This window comes from Petaurus breviceps, unplaced genomic scaffold, assembly GCF_028583685.1.
Source record: "Petaurus breviceps papuanus isolate PSGF00001 unplaced genomic scaffold, PetGlider_PUasm1.0 419, whole genome shotgun sequence".
Lineage (NCBI taxonomy): Eukaryota > Metazoa > Chordata > Mammalia > Diprotodontia > Petauridae > Petaurus > Petaurus breviceps.
In genome coordinates, this window is record NW_027186324.1 from 9,664,158 (window position 1) to 9,681,823 (window position 17,666).

The window sequence follows — 17,666 nt, forward strand, 5'->3', positions numbered from 1 at the left end:
GCACGTCCATGGGGCATGGGAGATCTTTAAATCCCATAACCCTTACACTGCCGTGTTGTGTAGCCTGTGCCTCTCCTGTTTTCCACAAGAGGCAGGGCTGAGGTGGGTAGAGTCAGGAAGACCCGAGTTTGAATCTTCCTTAGACACTTACAGGTTGTGTGACTCTGGGTGTGTAACTTTTCTGTGCTGCAGTTTCCTAATCTATAGAATGAAGATCAAATGTGTTCACCTGTGTAAAGTGCTTTGCAGACTTAAGTGCAATTGTTACCTATGCTAATCAAGAATAGCATGAAGCTATTTCCTAAAATCTAGTTTAAAATATCTACAGCATTCCCTTCATCTACAAGTTTAATAACCTTGTCAAAAAGGGAAACAAAGTTAGTTTTGTTGATTGGTTCTTTTTTAAAAAATAATTCCCCCCCCCCCAATTACATGTTAAAATGATTGTGTACATTTGGGGGTTTTTTTGTTTTGAGTTCCAAATTCTATTTCTTCCTTCCTCCCTCCCCTCCCTACTCCCCGAGATGATGAGCAATGTAAGATGTGCTATCATGTAAAACATTTCCATATTAGTCATTTTGTGTAAGAAGAATCAAAAAACAAAAAAAGAAATAAAGAGAGCGAAGGAAGGAGAAAAATCATGGTATAATTGGTTCTTTTTTTGGGGGTTTGCTTTTTTGGAGGGGGAAGGGGAGGGCACTTGGGGTTAAGTAACTTGCCCAAGGTCACATGGCTAGTTTTGTGTGTGTGTGTGTGTCAAGTGTCTGAGGCCGGATCCGAACCCAGGTCCTCCTGACTCCAGGGCCGGTGCTCTACTCACTGTGCCACCTAGCTGCCCCAGCATGATTGGTTCTTGATGAACCATGATGACTCTTGGTGATCATTGCTTCTTTTAGGTGTTCGTTATCTCTTTAATCATTCATTTTAGACTTCAGAGTCAAGCTCATTGACCGAGATAGTCTGCAGACTATTTTCTTGCCTTTATGGGGGGTGATTGGAACAGCAATTACTTTTTCTCCTTCGGTCTTGTGGCATTGCTCGTCACTTCTGTGACCTTTCATATATCATTGATGGTGGCTTAGCAGTATAACTTAACTAGGGTTAAGTTCCTGAGTTTTTAGTTCATCTGGGTCAGATAATCTGAATGATCAACTCCCTCTTAGCCATTTTTTATTTCTTCTAGGGCAAAGGTCGTTCTTGGAGGATGGGAACAAGTAAAATAAGAATCGAGCAGTTCTGTCTTCTTTTTGTTGTCTGTTGTTATCCCACATACCCTGAGCTTAGGTCCTATCCTTTCTGTGATATTCCTTTTTTCTGATATAACTTGAACAAAAATACTTTTTACTGTTTTTCACTTTCCTTATCAACCTTGGTTCCTTCTTAGCTTTAGCCCTCTTGAGCCTGTTCTTACAGATTGTGCCGTACTTTTGTATTCATCCTCTGTTACCTGCCTTTGCTTTTGTAAGACAAGTAAATGCAGCCCACAGGAGGGCTACTAGCATGGGTTCACTCTTGATCTGGTCAGACAGGAAAGACACTAAGAAAGGGTTAATAATCTTATTTTACTCTCGTCTAGTTTTCTCAGAAGAGGATTGCTGATAGTGAGAGCACAAACTCCTGCAACATTCCCCCATCACCCTTCTCAGAGGGGCTGGCAAGAAGGGGGGGGGAACTATCCCTATGTCTCAGTGGGGTTAGTCAAGACAGGCGCTACTGCATCCCCTAAATGCCCTCAAGCCTCAGTGGGGCCAGTTGAGGCACACACAGTACTTGTGCATTCAGACCCAAGGTTCCCCACTCACTGACCAGTGCCCACCTGTTTTATAGGGGCAACAGACAAAGAAGGCACATTGCCAGCAATAGCCTCACGAGTTCACATCACCCCGTCCCTGTATCTCACTGTGCAGTCGCAGTGGATGTTTATATTATTTATCATTATATAATGCTGTGCAAGCGTGGTGGAGGTGTTTTGAACCATAACTGTGGGAACTCATATCTAATACCTGGGAACAAGAGATTGTTATGGTTATGGATCCTGGGAACCTGGACTCTTAAGAAACAATAGCAAAAATTCATGTGACATACACTAAAATCCACCTTACAGATTTCAGCTTCTGAATCCTCTGCATCTTGGCACAGAGAAGACATTTGATAAGTAATTGTGGAGAGTCTCTATCTTTTTAAAATCTAAGCTGATTGCTGAGGTTTTTTTTTGCATCTTTAGATCTCCATTCTTGATGGCAGCCTATCCCTTCTGGGCTGATTTCCCCTAAAGAATTTTCATCCGTGGGATTCTACTTATCCTACCAGAGCCCTTTGAAGTTTCTCTTTCCAAGATCAGCAGGACATAGTGGACATTCCCAGCTTTCTTTTTGTTCTTTATTACAAATCGTAGGAGGAAGTCATTTTCCCATAAGGTTTTCAGCATTTCTTCTTGATTCCTATCTCCAGGCTGCTGGATTGCTTGCCTGACTTACCCATCAAAGGAATTATGGTGAGAAGGTGACTTGCTATCACATTACTTCTGATAAGCAAGCCAGACCAATTGCTACAAGTCTAAGCCACTCTTTTCTAGGAAAAGTACAGAAGGGTTCGTGTTTGATCGGACATTACTTGGCAAATGCCATGTTATTCTCTTGAGTCAAATTCTGTTTTTCGTGTTGTAAGTTTGCATGTTTCATGTGGAGAATGTATATGGAACCACTGATCTCAAATTTAGAAAAGGTTAAAAGTAATTTGTGGTATCTGGATGGCATTATGAATAGAATGCTGGACCTGGAGCCAGGTAGGCCAGAGTTCATGTCCCCACTCAACCACTTCACTCTCTGGGCGTGTCATGTAACCAATCTCAGTCACAGTTTTCTCATCTGTAAAATGGAAATAAAAATAGCACCAATAGTGCAGAGTTGTCATGAGGATCAAATAAAGTAACTTATTTAAAAAGTGCTTTGGAAACTTTAAAGTGCTTTACAAATGTTATTATCACATTATTACTATTGCTAGCATTTTCATTTAGGGCATCTAGGTGACTCAATGGTTACAGTGCCAGGCTACGGTCAACAAGATTCACCTTCCCAAGTTCAAATCTGGCCTCAAACACTTAATAGCTGTGTGACCCTGGGCAAGTCATTTAACCTTGTTTGCCTCTGTTTCCTCATCTGTAAAATGAACTACAGAGGAAAATCGCAAACCATTTCAGTGTCTTTGCCAAGAAAACCACAGCTGGGGTTACAAAGAGTCAGAAATGACTGAAAAGCATTTTCGGTATGATATATACAAAGGGAATGGATATATATTTTGGAAATGGTTTCATTTTTAAAAGTTTTTATTTATTTTTGTGCATATTTATTTATATATTTATATATACTTTATATATACATTATATATACTATAATGGTCCTTATTCCAATACACTTACATAATTTATGTCCTTTCCTTCTCCAAGAAGACTTCTATTAAAGAGAAGGTTGATCTAACTGCACCAGCCCAGGATGTGATTATTGATGATAAACAAGGTATGAAAAAAAGGAGTTATTTTTTATTATTAAGGACTGTTTACTTACATTTTCCTACCTGTCTCTGGGAGTGTCAGGATTTTCAAGAATAGATGGGTGGATCTACTTGGATGGTGTCAGAGCCAGCCTATCTGAAAAAGATTCAGTGTTTAAAATTATCATTGCAGAATGACATCACGAGTCAAAACCCAGAAGTGTATATGGCAAGTTGCTCAGTGATAGTCTTCTATGTTCAGGACCCAGCACTATACCTCACCTATGCAGTTCATAGAGTGCTGGGCTTAGAGTCAGGAAAATCTGCACTCAAATCTGGTCTCTGATGCTTATTAATTGTGTGACCCTGGGCAAGTCATTTAACCTCTGTCTGTCTCAGTTTCCTCATCTGTAAAATAAGGATAATAATAGCACCTTTCTCCCAGGGTTGTTGTGAGGGTCAAATGAAATAATATTTATAAAGCACTTGGCACACTTTAAAGTATTATATAAATATGAGCTATTATTATTGCTGATGTTAACAATAATAATAAATAATAGTATTAAATGGCTATTGAATTGAATTTGTGACAGGCTAACAATTATGATCAGACCAGTTCTGTTACCAGCTCTCTCTGGAGAATATTATCTAATGATGTCAGAGAAATTACTGTCAAGTCAGTGCAGATACAGGGTTAAATAATATTCTACTCTGGTACAGATCAACTCCAGGATATAGACTTTCAATCCACATTCTGTACACAGGGTTAGTCCTTGAGGGAATTTTGCTTCTATCATCATTTCTGTTTTACTGTATCTGTCCAGTAATTTCCTTGACCACTTTTATAGATATGATATTTTAGTGTGAAAGTTCAATGAAAAGATCCTTGAAGGAATTTTGTTATTATCATTTCTGTTCCTGGGCTTAATATGTTACTGTATCTGTCCATTAATATTTGTGATCATCTTATAGTTATGGTATTTTAGTATGAAGCCTAGATAAACAGATCATGTGGGCAGAGAGGGGAAAATACAGTCTGCCATATAACAAAATTCTGAGATAAATGGGATTGGGAGTTTTTAAAGCTATACAAAAAAAGAATACAATATATTGATCTGGGGTTGCTGGAAGAGGTTAGATAAGGATCGATGAAGCATTTCATAAGTACTGTCCATGTGCCAGGTACTGCTTTAGGTGCAGGGACACAAATACAGACAAGTAACACACTCCCTAGCCACAAGGAGCTTATATCCTTTTTTTTTTTGTTTTTGCTTTTTGGAGGGGGGAAGGTAAGGCAATTGGGGTTAAGTGACTTGCCCAAGGTCACATGGCTAGTGTGTGTTAAAGTGTCTGAGGCCAGATTTGAACTCAGGTCCTCCTGACTCCAGGGCCAGTGCTCCAATCACTGTGCCACCTAGCTGCCCCAAGAAGCTTATATTCTAATGGGAAAAAGCAATACACAAAGAGTTGCTGGATAAGTATGTGTTGGAGGGAGTTGTGATGGTAAAAGTACACTGAACACCTTCCCAAGTAAAAGGCTAGGGAGCCATACATTTTCTTCATTGGTCATAGAGGGTTATTAATAAGCAGGAGGTCTTGACCTGGGATCTATGAACTTGGTTTAAAAAAAAATATATATATATATATTAGCTGCATTTAGTATAATTGGTTTCCTTTATAATCCTGTGTATCTTATTTTATGCATTTTATTTTATTTTATTTTATTTATTTTGCCTTTTGGAGGGCAAATTGGGGTTAAGTAATTTGCCCAAGGTTACACGACTAGTATTTTTGTGTGGGTGTTAAGTGTCTCAGGCCAGAACCGAACTCGGGTCCTTCCGACTCCAGGGCCTGCGCTTTACTCACTGCGTCACCTAGCCACCCCTATTTTATACATTTTAAAATATCTTTTTGAAAAGGGGTCCATAGGCTTCACTAGACTGCCACAGGGTCTGTGATATAGGCAAAAAAAGTTAACTACCCCCTGGCATGTGATTATCCAGTCTTGCCTCCAGTCCTGCAGTTAAAATAGGGGACCTCATCCCTTGGCCTGGAGAGACTCATTCTAACACATTCTCAGATCTGGATACTAAGACCTGATTGCCACTGAACAGCCAGCCAGATATAGTTGAGTCTATTAGGCATGTCTAAAAATTTGGTGGGGCACAAGTACCCTTGCCATTCTGATTCTGGATTTCACAACAAAAATTTACTATCTGTCTGTTATTTCTATTATTAATTCTATTATTTAAAAACCAAAATTCCTTACAGGAATTTCTTATCACCTTCATGGTAGGAGCCATGATGCCTTCTCACATCATCTACAGAGGACCTATTTGTATGATATGCTGGGGCTAGTCTCCTGCTTAAACTAATCTAATTCACTGCCCAGGCTTGTACAATACCTATAACTAAATATTGATGTTATTCAGGTGGGATTTTGCCCCCAAATCAGGACCTAACTGTATGCCATGTAGGCTGGTTGGAATGGGGTGGTAGGTTGTGTTAAAGGACATACATCAAATCCAACAAATCTATTTCTTTTTCATCTGCGCCCCCCCCCCCCCCATCCAATAATTGGCTACAGAGGGAGTTTATCTTTACAGAGCTAAATATGCAGAAGGGTTTGTGTTTTTTTGTAGGGACTGTTATGTATTTATATCAAAAATCTTTTCACTTAGGGAAAAAAAAATGCTACTGCATTTTGTACTCTATGTTCTTTTCTTTGCATGTGGAGGGTCAGAATTTCAGAACCAGTGAGGTGCTAGGGAAAGGCAAGAAAACAGTTTGAGGAATGGTTTGCAAGATTGAAAGTGGTAATGGCATATGTATGATCTATATGAGATTGCTTGTCTTCTCAGGGAATTTGAGGGGAGGGAGGAAAGGAGAGAATCTGGAACTCAAAATAAAAAAAAGTTTAAAAAATGTATGTAATTGCAGAAAAAATAAAATGTTACTAAAAAAAAAAACATTAAGTGTGAGCCATAGCATTTCAGGATCTCTTCTCTGGGTTGTCACAGGCAGCGAGTAGATGTGGGAGAAGCTAACATAGCTACTGCCCATCCCAGAGATTTTAGGTGTCTCTAACTAAAAAGGAACTACAGAGACCACAAAGAGCCTCACTGGAAGAGAATTCACAAACAAAACATATCTTTTTAGTACAGGGCTTCTTCACTTTTCTTTGTGTCATCGGGACCTCTGGACCTTTGGCCTCTAGAGCTCTTTTTAGAATAATGTTTTTAAATGCATTAAATAAAATATATAGGATTACAAAGGAAACCAACTGTATTGAAATACAGTTACCAGAATATTGAACAAAGTTCTCAGACCCCTTTAAATCCATGTGTTATGAAGTAGAATAATGCTGATTATCGTTTTAATATAACATGCCTTAAAAAGAAAAAAATGACAACGTGTCTTTTCCTCCCCACACCCTTCCCCTTTTAAAATGTAGCTTTGAAAATAAGCTCTGTGGATGAAACCATGGCAAAGGATGTGTCTGTCGACACAGGTAGGAGAAAGCCATTTTAATGAGTTTACAATTGTAATTTTTTGATGGAGTCATATCTAACATAAAATAAGCTTACAGTATTCTTAATTGCTCAGTAAAAAGTTGAGTAGGTAGAAGATGGTTGCTGATTTAGGTTTTGCTGCAGAGCGAGCTTAGGCTTTTACCTGGTCTCTGATTGGGTGGAATATTGCTTTCTGAATATTTTAGAAGGATGTATTAGTTTTTGACTCTCCTTTTGGCCTTCCAGTTATGAGAGGGTGGACTAGTGTAATTATCCCCAATTCAGGTGTAAAGAGAGGACTGAAAATTTCATTTGGGAGTGACCTAGCCCCTGTGTGAGAGATTGAGGTGGCTCAGAACAAGGGAAATTTTAGCAGGTCATTTTGTTTGCTTAAATCGATGATGATATTTTTGCTGGACATCCCATGTCAATAGGTGCTATTTCCCAAAAAATCCCTCCCCCAATTTTTATAAATTTTGGGCAATGGGTTGATTAAAGATGTCTCTGAGGAGAGTGAAATTAGAGTTGTATCAAGCACCAAGCTGAGTCGGAGGTAATTGCTGGAAAAGGACTTAGTTGTAACTCTTGGAAGATTGTTTGTGTGGGAAGTGAGGGAGAATACTTGGACCTGTGCACGTTCACCTTCTGCTTGATTGAGTCCTCAAAAAGCCAACATTGCCTTGTCAAGGTCTACCTTGTGAAAGGTCTTGTCCTGGGTTTTTCTTGATTTTTTTTGTTTTGTTTTGTTTTAATTCTGGCTTTGGCAAGACACAGAACAAGATGATGCTCTCATTTTTATTTTCTTTAATCATGTTCTGTCTTCAGCATGTCTGAAGCATTTATCTGTTGGAATTAGGTAGATCAAGACCTCAGACTGATACACAGAGCAGGCAGAGAAATTATTTAACTTTGAAGTTTATGATCTGGACAATGACATTAAGAAATGAAAAACTGAATTTGTATAGGAGTTCCTCCAAATTATAGGGATCGCCATTCTCATCTCCACCCTCCAATTTAATTATTTGAAACTAGATCACAGAAAGTATTACCAAGTTCATTTACAGTACAGAAAAATTTACTCTGACTTAGGCCAAATGTCTTTAATCCTTCCTCCTCCCATCTTTGTTATCTGCAAGCTGACTTGGGAATGTGTAAGTCTTTGTTAAATTCATATTATTCCATGATTATTATTATTATTGTTATTTGCTTTTTGGAGGGCAATTGGGGCTAAGTGACTTGCCCAAGGTCACACGGCTATTTTTTGTGTTAAGTGTCTGAGGCCGGATTTGAACTTAGGTCCTCCTGACTCCAAGGCTGGTGCTCTATTCACTGCACCACCTAGCCACCCTGTATTATGCCATTATTAAAGGTTATTTGATTTGAAGGGTAAAATGCCATCTTGTTATAGCATTAAGAAAATATCTTTTCTCACCACGGTAGATAAGACTCTTAATGATTTCCTGATTTTAAGAGATTTTAGCGTGTACATATGGTACATATAGCCAGTTTTACATGGTATGTGAACTTTATGATCAAATTAATTAAAAAATGTCTTTCTCCATAGGCTTCAGTTAGGGAGTAGCATATTCAAATAGCCATTGATCAAACCTAGTGACCAGAGGGAGTGAGAATGCTTTAGAGATAAAATTGAGTTTGAAGTTGTTTGCATCTTAATAGGGTACATATGGCTTATTTATGGGCTTTTTGCTTGGGTCATTTTTTTTCTAATATGGACAAGGAGTCTTTTAGGCTCACACCCACACCCACACTCATCTTATTTAATAGAGGCAGCAAGTTGTTCTTAGAGCAAGGGAGGCCTCCGTTTAAGCCCTCCTTCTGACCCCAGGAAAGTCTTCTTGATGATCTAGTCAACGCTCTAAACGTACCTGTACATTTCAGAGAAGGTATTGAACTTCATTGATAAAGGGACTTTCCTCTTCTGGGAGCTATTCACTGTTTCTAAGGTTAAGCTGTTGAACCTCAGGCCTAATTTTTAAATTGGCAAATGAATGTTGAGAGGTCCCTAAATCCAATCCCTTTCTTCTCTGAAAGTCTGTAAATTTACAGTTTTTCAGGAAAACATTCATAGTTGTACATATAAAAATGATAGTATTTTTCTTTTGGTATCTTGGTGTGGTAGTTTGGTATCTTGGGCTGGAGCCCTAAAAAAGAGTGATTTTTATACCAGTCATCTTTTCACAGTTTCTAAGGTTAAGTTGTTGAACTTCAGGTCTAGTTTTTAATTCACAAGGAACCTTGAGAGATCCCTAAATCTAATCCTTACAAGGTCTGTGATTCTACAGTATTTCAGAAAAGCAATCACTTACCCTTTTCTTAAAAGTCAGTGTCCTTTGCAATGCAACACTTTCCCCTCTCCCCACCCCAATCCCTTATTAATATTAAAAGCTACAGCATGTCAAGTAAGTTCTTTATCTCTGTCCAGATCTGTAGCAGGACCCTCTGTATATCAGTGAACAGCAGTTAAACTATCTTGGGAATGGTATTGTGGAATTTTCCAGCTTTTGCACAAATAAACTATATAACTCAACCATCTTGGTTCTAGAGGCTTTTATGAAACTATAATAGCACAGTCCCATACAGTCATGGTTTAGAGTTGGAAGGGGAACAATCAAGTAAGGTAACATTTATTAAACACCTCCCATGTACCAAGCACTGTGTGAAATACTTAACAAATTCTATCTTATTTGATAGTCACAATAATTCTAGGAGGTAGGTGCTTCCTTTTACAGCTGAGGAAACTTAGACAGACAGAGGTAAGTGAATTTCCTAGGGTCACACAGCTGGTAAATGTCTGAGGTCAGATTTGAACTCAGGTCTCCCCAACTGCAGGACTACCACTCTATCCACCGACTGAGTAGTGGTCTAGTCCATGAATCCAGAAAATTATAGCCCACCTACCAAATTTGGCTCATGCCTTATAAGGGCCTGGAGAACATTGCTGTTCTGTTTTGGTCCATGGTTTTCCAAAAATACTTTTGTAAGGCTTGTGAGCTAAGCTAAGGATAGCATTTACTTATGAGCTGTACAAAAACAGACAATCGGGCTAGATTATTTGCCAACCCCTGTTCCAGTTTAATGTCTTCATTTTATAGATGTAGGAACTGAGTTCCCAAAAAGGTGATGCCCAAGGTCATGCAGGGTTAAAATTTGATCCAGTGTCTTCTGACTCAAGATTCAGAGTATTTTTAACCATGCTGCTTTAGTATTTCCCAATCTTTTTTTATCTGTTAACTTATTGTATCAAGCCTGTCTGATTTTTATTGTGTTCAAGGGGGTGGAGGGCAAGGAAGTTATGAGGATGAATTGTCAGAGAAGTCCTTATCTTTCTCCTTCCATAGAAATAATAATCTCTGGTAATAACAATATAACTACTTATCCAGTGGCATTGTGGGGTAATGAAGTGTTCTGCAGAAGGTAATTTTGTAGATAACAGAAACTTACCATTTTAAGCTTTAAGCATTAAAGCATTAAGTTTTAAACAGTTTTGAATGGAAATATTTCTAAAAGATATTACCTAATTAATTGGGTTTATTAAACATATAACAATATATTTAACTTTTCTTGATGACTGATAGAATTATGGAATTTTAGAATTGAAGGTCTAAGAAAGACCTCAGAGGTCCAAATTTAGTCCAACTCATACCTGAATGAGAATTTCCCCTTATAAAAATTCTCCCTATATGATCTTACTGCCTTTACTTAAGGATTTTCAGGGATAGAGAACCTATAGACTGTCAGTGCACACTGCCCATTAAAGTGTAGCTCTCATTGTTAGGAAGCTTCTCTTTACTGTGAGTCAATATTTGTCTTTATGTAATGTCTACCTATTAGGCCTACTTCTATCTTTAAGAGAAAAGCAAAAAAAAAAACCATCCAATCTCTCCTTTACTTGAGATTCTTTCAAACATAACTATCATGATTCTCTCTCTTTCTGTCCTGTCTTTTCCAGGCTAAACTTCCCCCAGACAAGTTCAGCATGACTCAGGGTCATACTCATGTGCATAGGACTTCCTGCTCCAGCCACAAATGGGTCCAGATAGACGCTGATGATTCTGGGATCTTCAGACTTGTTAGCAACTGTTACTTCTCAATGTGTTGGGATAGAGCAGGCTTCCCCCCCTCCTTTTTTTATTCCAACGCATTGTTCTAGGAAGAATTAAAGGGGAAACCAGATCATTGTTTTCTCTTAATCTGCATGTTTCCATATAAGAAAGTCTGTGCTTGGATAGTAAGTAGAAAAGCTGAGACCAAAGCTCATATCTACTGATTTTCAGGCTATTACCCCCTTTCCAGTACCTCAATACCCCTCCATGCCTTTGTTTTTTGAGATCTGTTATTTAACTTCTTTTGCTCAGAGACTTCTGTGGTTACCTGTAGTTTACTATTATATTCCAATAATAAATCAATAAGATTTATGCAGCACTTATTTGCCAAGTACTAGGGAGACAATGAGAAAACATGCCTTTAAGAAGCTTCCATTTTAATGGGAGAGATGACATACAGCCATAAACCAGACCATGCAAGGTGATGGATCATGAAGCAGATGGAAGGTAGCCGTAAAGAAAGCATTGGCAGCTAGAAGGGCCAGCACAGGCCTTCTAGAGATTGGGTGCTTGAGCTGAGTCTTAGTAGAAGTTAGGAGCTCTAAAAGGCAGAGGTAAAGAGGGTGGATAATGTGGAGTGTGGGATGGAGTGGGAAGACTTCAGGATGAGTCCAGTTAGAAGAGAGAGAAGTCGAGAAATGACAACATTTGGCTGCTGTCTGGTGAGTGAGAATGAGGAGTCCAGGATGGCACCCAGTCTGTAAACCTAGGTAACTCAGAGCCCTTGTGTACTAGTAAGGAAACTCCGAAGAACATATTTTGGGGGAGGAGAAGGGAAGATAAAGATTTCTATAGATGTGTTGAATTTGAGATGCCTTTGGGACATCTAATTCAAAAGGTCCAATAATTGGAGATTCATTCCTATATCTCAAGAGAGCGATTAGGAATAGATCTGTAGATCTGGGAATTATTTGTATAGAGATGGTAATGGAATCTATGGGAACTGATGAGATTACTGAGTAAGAGAGAAAAGGGAAGAGGGCCCAGGCCATAGCCTTAGGGGGCATCAGACTCGTATCCAGCAAAGGAGACTGAAAAGAATAGTTGTGAGGAAAATTTAGAGAGAGAGAGAGACAGAGACAGAGACAGAGAGAGAGAGAGAAGGAGGGAAAGAGAAGGAGAGAGAGGGAGAGAGAGAGAGAGACAGAGAGAGAGAGACAGAGACAGAGAGAGAGAGGGAGGGAGAGAGGGAGAGAGAGAGACAGAGACAGAGAGAGAGGAGCCATGAAAGCCTGGAGAGAGGAAAGTGTAAGAGGAGAAAATGATTTACAGTGTCAAATGCTATAAAGACATCAGGAAGGATGAGAACTGAGAAAAGTAATTCGTTTTGGTAACTAAGAGTTCATTGGTAACTTTGGAAAGAGCAGTTTCGATTGAGTGACGAAGTCAGAAGCTAGGTTACCAAGGCTTTAGAAGGAGGGAAAGAAGAAGAAACAGAGGCATCAAAGACAGAGGGCCTTTTCGAGGAATTTAGGCGAGAAGTTTGGCCTTTGCATCAATGAGGTTTTGTGGTGCGCTCTTTCCCACTTTTTGTCATATCCTCCCATACTGTGTCTTCATTGTTCCTGTCAACAATCCTCCAAGGTAGAGAGGGAGGCATTGTCCCCATTTGTCAGAAGAGGAGAGTGAAAAAAGTTGTGTCTTCCCCAATGACATACAACTAATTAGAATCTAAGTTTCTGTACTTCTATTCTGGTGTTCTTTTCACTGCACATCACATACATTTTGTACCCAGCACACACACACACACACGTCTCTGCTTCTCCATTTCTCTGCAACACCTTTAATCCAACATCCCACCTCTCGAATCTGTCTGAATTGGCAAAAGGGAGTCAAGAATACCCAAGGATGGTCATACTGTAACAATTGGAAGACTGTATGTGTTAGAATGCCTGGAACCAAGAGGACTGGTTCTGAACCGTTGTGACCTTCAAGAGGGATGTGGTCTAGGCCAGAGCCCGATCCCGTGGTTCACCTGAATTTCAGTAGAAGATTCCGATTTTCTCCTTTGAAGGAAGCCTAGCATATTCTCCTCTCTGCACCAGCCACATGAACCTGACTCGTAGCACCCATTAGCGGGGGAATGAGCCTTCCCATTAGCCATTATTCTTTCTTGGCTGGGGGATTGTGCATAGGAGGGATCCCAGAGCAAAGATATTCTTTCATCAGAATGCAAGATGCATAACTAGGAAAGGGAAACTTGTCAAAAACAACTTGTCATTGTTTAAAAAAACCCAACCATATTAGTGTGTGGACTTATTTTTTAGGGCAAGGGGCAGGCATTGCATAGAGGGCCACAGAACCCTGGGATTATAGTTTTAGAACTGGAAGGAATCTCAGAGGTCAGTTAGTCCAATTCTTTTATAAGGGAACTGAGGTGCCAGGGGTTGGATTACTCACTATGTTGATTTTTGTTTGCATCTTTGTATCTCTCCTTTACCTTCTCCCTCCTTCCTCCTATAAAATCTAGCCTCGGACACTTACTGGTTGTGTGACCCTGGCCAAGTCACTTCGTCTTAGTTTCAGTTTTCTCAGCTGTAAAATGGGGACAGTAACACCCACCTCCCAGGATCATTGTGAGGATCGAAGCACAGTGTCTGTCACACACATAGTTGATGCTTAATAAATGCAGATTTTCTTCCTTCTCTCTTAAAAACGTATCTTATATGAGTGACCAGTAAGTTCCAGCAGTTGCTTTATGTGATATATTGGATGTATTAGCAGTTCTCAGGTTGCCCAGCTCTCCATTCTTTACTGACTGCCTCAAGTGAATGTTTATGTATAGAATTTTTAATGAACATAATAAATTCAGATCCTTTTATAGGGGATTTGCCTCCTTAAGCAATGTAAAAGAAGGTAGGGTGAAGCTATAACATTTTCCCTCAGGGTGAATATATAAATCTGAATGAAATAGAAAATGCAGTACTTGCTTTCCTATGAGTTATCTTTTTCCACGGAATTTTTATAGGGATTCCTAGTCAGCAGTTCCAGAATTGGCACTATCTCATTTTGGCCTAGAGTTTCTGTCTTCTGAAAGGAGTGGAAACCGAAATCTGGAAATTGTTCATGGCTACTTGCTTTTAAGCAAGAAGAGGTGGGGGAATTAACCCTCACACAGTGATGAGGGAGTACGCTCTATGGGAATTTGTTACTCAAGGTTTTATTTTATGATTCTGTTGTCTCTCCTGTAGAAGTATTTTTTAAAATGGATGACAGTGTATTCTAATGAGTCATTACATTAAGCCTGTCTAGATCTCAGTCATACAGTTTCAGTTTTTCCTCCCAAGAAAAACTTTATGTCCCATTTGCCTTTATTTATGAGGCAACTTTAATTTCTTGTATATAATAGGTCCCCCAACCCTTCCCACAATATAGTGTTATTGTATTAGTAGACAAAGTAAATGAGCCGACAAACTCTTTTCCACTTTCCAGGGGGTCAGCTTAGAAAATGTTCTCCAAGGCTAACATAAAAAGTCTTATGGGCCAAGAATGCCCTCAGTCATAAATGCTAATTGATAACTCTATGAAGGTCACCTGTTTAACTAAGAATTTCTTTATTAACTGGCTCAGTTGTGCAAATTATGTATGAGGGTCTGAAATGATTAGAGGGAAAATGCTTTGGAACTTTATCTTTCAATTTTGGCTTCTCATTTTAGAATCAGGATTTCATTTATGTGAAAATAAGGAAGCCATCCGATCACTCTGTGTCGGGGCCTCCCACTTATCTGTTGGTGTGTGCTTTGCTAGCTCTGCAGATCAGTTTCTGGGTTTGTAATGACATAAGTGGAACCTGAGCAAATAGCAATAATCTCTGTTTCAGCTTCTCCTAAGGACTTGAACACTCTCAAAGCAAGACCAAGATCCAGGTAGCGTTTCTTTGATTTCTCTTTCAGTGCTTTGAATTCTGCCTCATTTCTATCTGGGGGACGAATAAACGAAACATTGCCCTCATATTTTACTTGTTATCTCTGTATGTACATAGAGATACAATTTTAGAAGTCACAAATCTGCACATATGTGTATATGCTGCACATACATGCATATATATATATACATATGTCTATATGTAATTTCATTAGTGGTGAATGGCATGCTGAATATGAGTGGTGATGCTGAGTAGACTATGGAGCCTTATTTGTGTCAGTACTTAAAAACCATAACCTCTTTTGGGATGAGGGTGCATGTAATGTATTACTCTGTGGGTATAGAATGAAGAAGTAAGTGGGGAAAACAAACTTGAATGAAATGAAATAATCATTAAAATTAACACTGAAGTTTGATATTGTAACCAAAGTGAATCCCTCAACATTAAAGAAAAGATGGTGGTGGTGGGGAAGCCGTCTAAGACCATTGAATATATCTTTATGCCTTTTCTTTTTTAGAGCCAAGCAAGTAAGCTATAGAAATCACCCATTATTCCCTTAGATAATCCTTTGCATTTGGTGCTTACACCACAAATGGGAAAAACAAGTAAGAGCAGAGAAGGAGAAAAATTAAGATTGGTCTGTGTGGTTAGTTGAGACCAAAACAAATGATCTTAAAACAAATACGAAAGCTGATGTTAAAGCAGGAGATAAGGTGGCCCTCTATCTACAGGAACCCATTTTCCAGATTATGTTTGTGTTTTCTGATTTGATTCTGGCCTTTGAAGAGTGTCTAAAATCCTCATGACATTACTTGTGGGCAAAGACATGTTTCTGTAAAATGTATAAATCAAATCCTGTTGTAAACCCATTGGGATGAGTTGGCTACCTAAGATATCTTGTCATTCTTTGTAAGGTAAAGGGTCATTCCCCCTCCAATCTCGATTATGTTTAACTATGAACTTTTTCATATTGATTTTGGTTAAAGTACAAATGATCACACACACATAAATGTAATCCTATATCTAAACCTATACTATACCTAAATGTATATATTAATGTAATCTGTTTAACATAAATTGAGACATCTTTTACAAAGTTATGATTACTCTATTTCAAGCTCCATGATCTGCAAATAAATTAAAAAAAATCTTTTTGATGAATGAACACAACATTCCTTCTGGAATCTCTACTTTGGTCAAAAAAGAAAAGCTTTGCTTGCTCAGGGAGCCAGTCCCTGGCTACCTCTGATATTAATACACCTTAATGCTGTGCAATTCCAGAAGAGTGTAGTCCATCATTGGGGAAGGAGGGGGTGTGATGGGGAAGGGAACACATTCATGAAGCACCTACGATGTGCTAGGCATTACGTAGACCTAAGCACTTTACAAGTGCTTTCAGTGGAAATCCTCAAGCTGCTTAAAATAGATCAAGCTGACTGATGGGTGAGAGGCAGGGTTTTTCTTTCTGTTGGCTCTAAAGAATGTCAGATCCATGTTTGCAGTTCACCAAAACTTTAGATTAATGTTTAAACATCAGGGTTCAAGACCAATGATTATCTCTTTTCTAATACCCTTCACCCAAAACCTGAGCTTAGCTGTAACAAAGAAAATAATATCACATATATCCTAATTTTTGGTGGGGGGAAGTTAGCTTTCATTTCTAAATCCATAGTTTTGCATGTGCTTGGAAATAAATGGAACGAATACTTTTTGTTGAAGGGGAGGAAGTGTAAATGCTTTTTTGGAATGAGGAATGTCATTAAGAATACATCTGCCATGGATCATTCTATTAACTTTTGGAGAGAACAATTTTACATCTTAATTTACATCTTAATTTTTGAAAGTAATTATTAAAAAAGCTGAGCTCTTTGCATCTCAGTTACCCCTGTCTTTAGTAAAACAAAACACAACAAAAACCTAGAACCTTCATGTCCTCTTTTGGCCCCAGTACCAGCTTTGACGCTGGTACCTGTTAGGCCTAATGTATTTACTGCAAGTGTAACACCTCTAGGTGTTAGTGCTGACTTCAGTCAAGATTGCAACCTTGCAAGGAATAAAAACAAAACAAAACAAAAGAAAAAAACCCTTGACTGCAGCAAAAAAAAATCTGCAAAGCTTGTTCAGCAAAAGCAAACTTGCCATAATAGTGCTTCCTTTGCCTAGAGTTAGAAGGGTTTTTAATAGAATTTAGATTAGAATGGCATTTAATAGAATTTTAATTGTAACCTTCCACTCGACTCACCCAGAGAAGCTTATCCATGTTTGTTTGTCTTATGAACTCTTCGAAGTAAAGCGCTTCATTCCTCCTTCCTACATTCCCTCCACCCCTTTAAACCAGAGAGGCAACTTAGGACCCGATTACTAGTTTAGGTACCTGGTCAGCATCATTCAAGGATTAAATGGGGAAGGCTGGAATTGTCCCATTTCCTAGTTTCTTCTTCTATTATCTAACAAACCCTAAAGAATGTGATTTCATAAGCAATAGATTCTTAGTTTGAGGCAGGGGTGGGGTATGTTACTGTCCAAAACGATCAAGATTTTTGTTAAATACATTTCACTTGATGTGGCCGTAGTAGGAATTATTTCCTACTTGGCTCATTGTGTTTTGGGTTACATAAACCAGACTATTGGAGGTATTACATGGAAATATAATATAGCTTCAAAACAACATAATAA

At 38.7% G+C, this 17,666-nt stretch overlaps 1 protein-coding gene across 16 annotated transcripts in view; it reads left to right on the forward strand.

The window, feature by feature from the left end:
- Positions 1-17,666, forward strand: part of REPS2 (RALBP1 associated Eps domain containing 2) — a 264,766-nt gene that overhangs the window by 158,213 nt on the left and 88,887 nt on the right. For 7 of the 16 annotated variants that reach the window (XM_069100687.1, XM_069100686.1, XM_069100685.1 and 4 more), the window contains 3 exons: positions 3,446-3,515; positions 6,944-7,000; positions 14,946-14,991. In XM_069100687.1, the coding sequence (XP_068956788.1) occupies positions 3,446-3,515; positions 6,944-7,000; positions 14,946-14,991 (173 nt within the window). The remainder of the gene's footprint in view (positions 1-3,445; positions 3,516-6,943; positions 7,001-14,945; positions 14,992-17,666) is intronic. The other 9 variants (XM_069100677.1, XM_069100678.1, XM_069100680.1 and 6 more) reach the window with 7 other exon arrangements.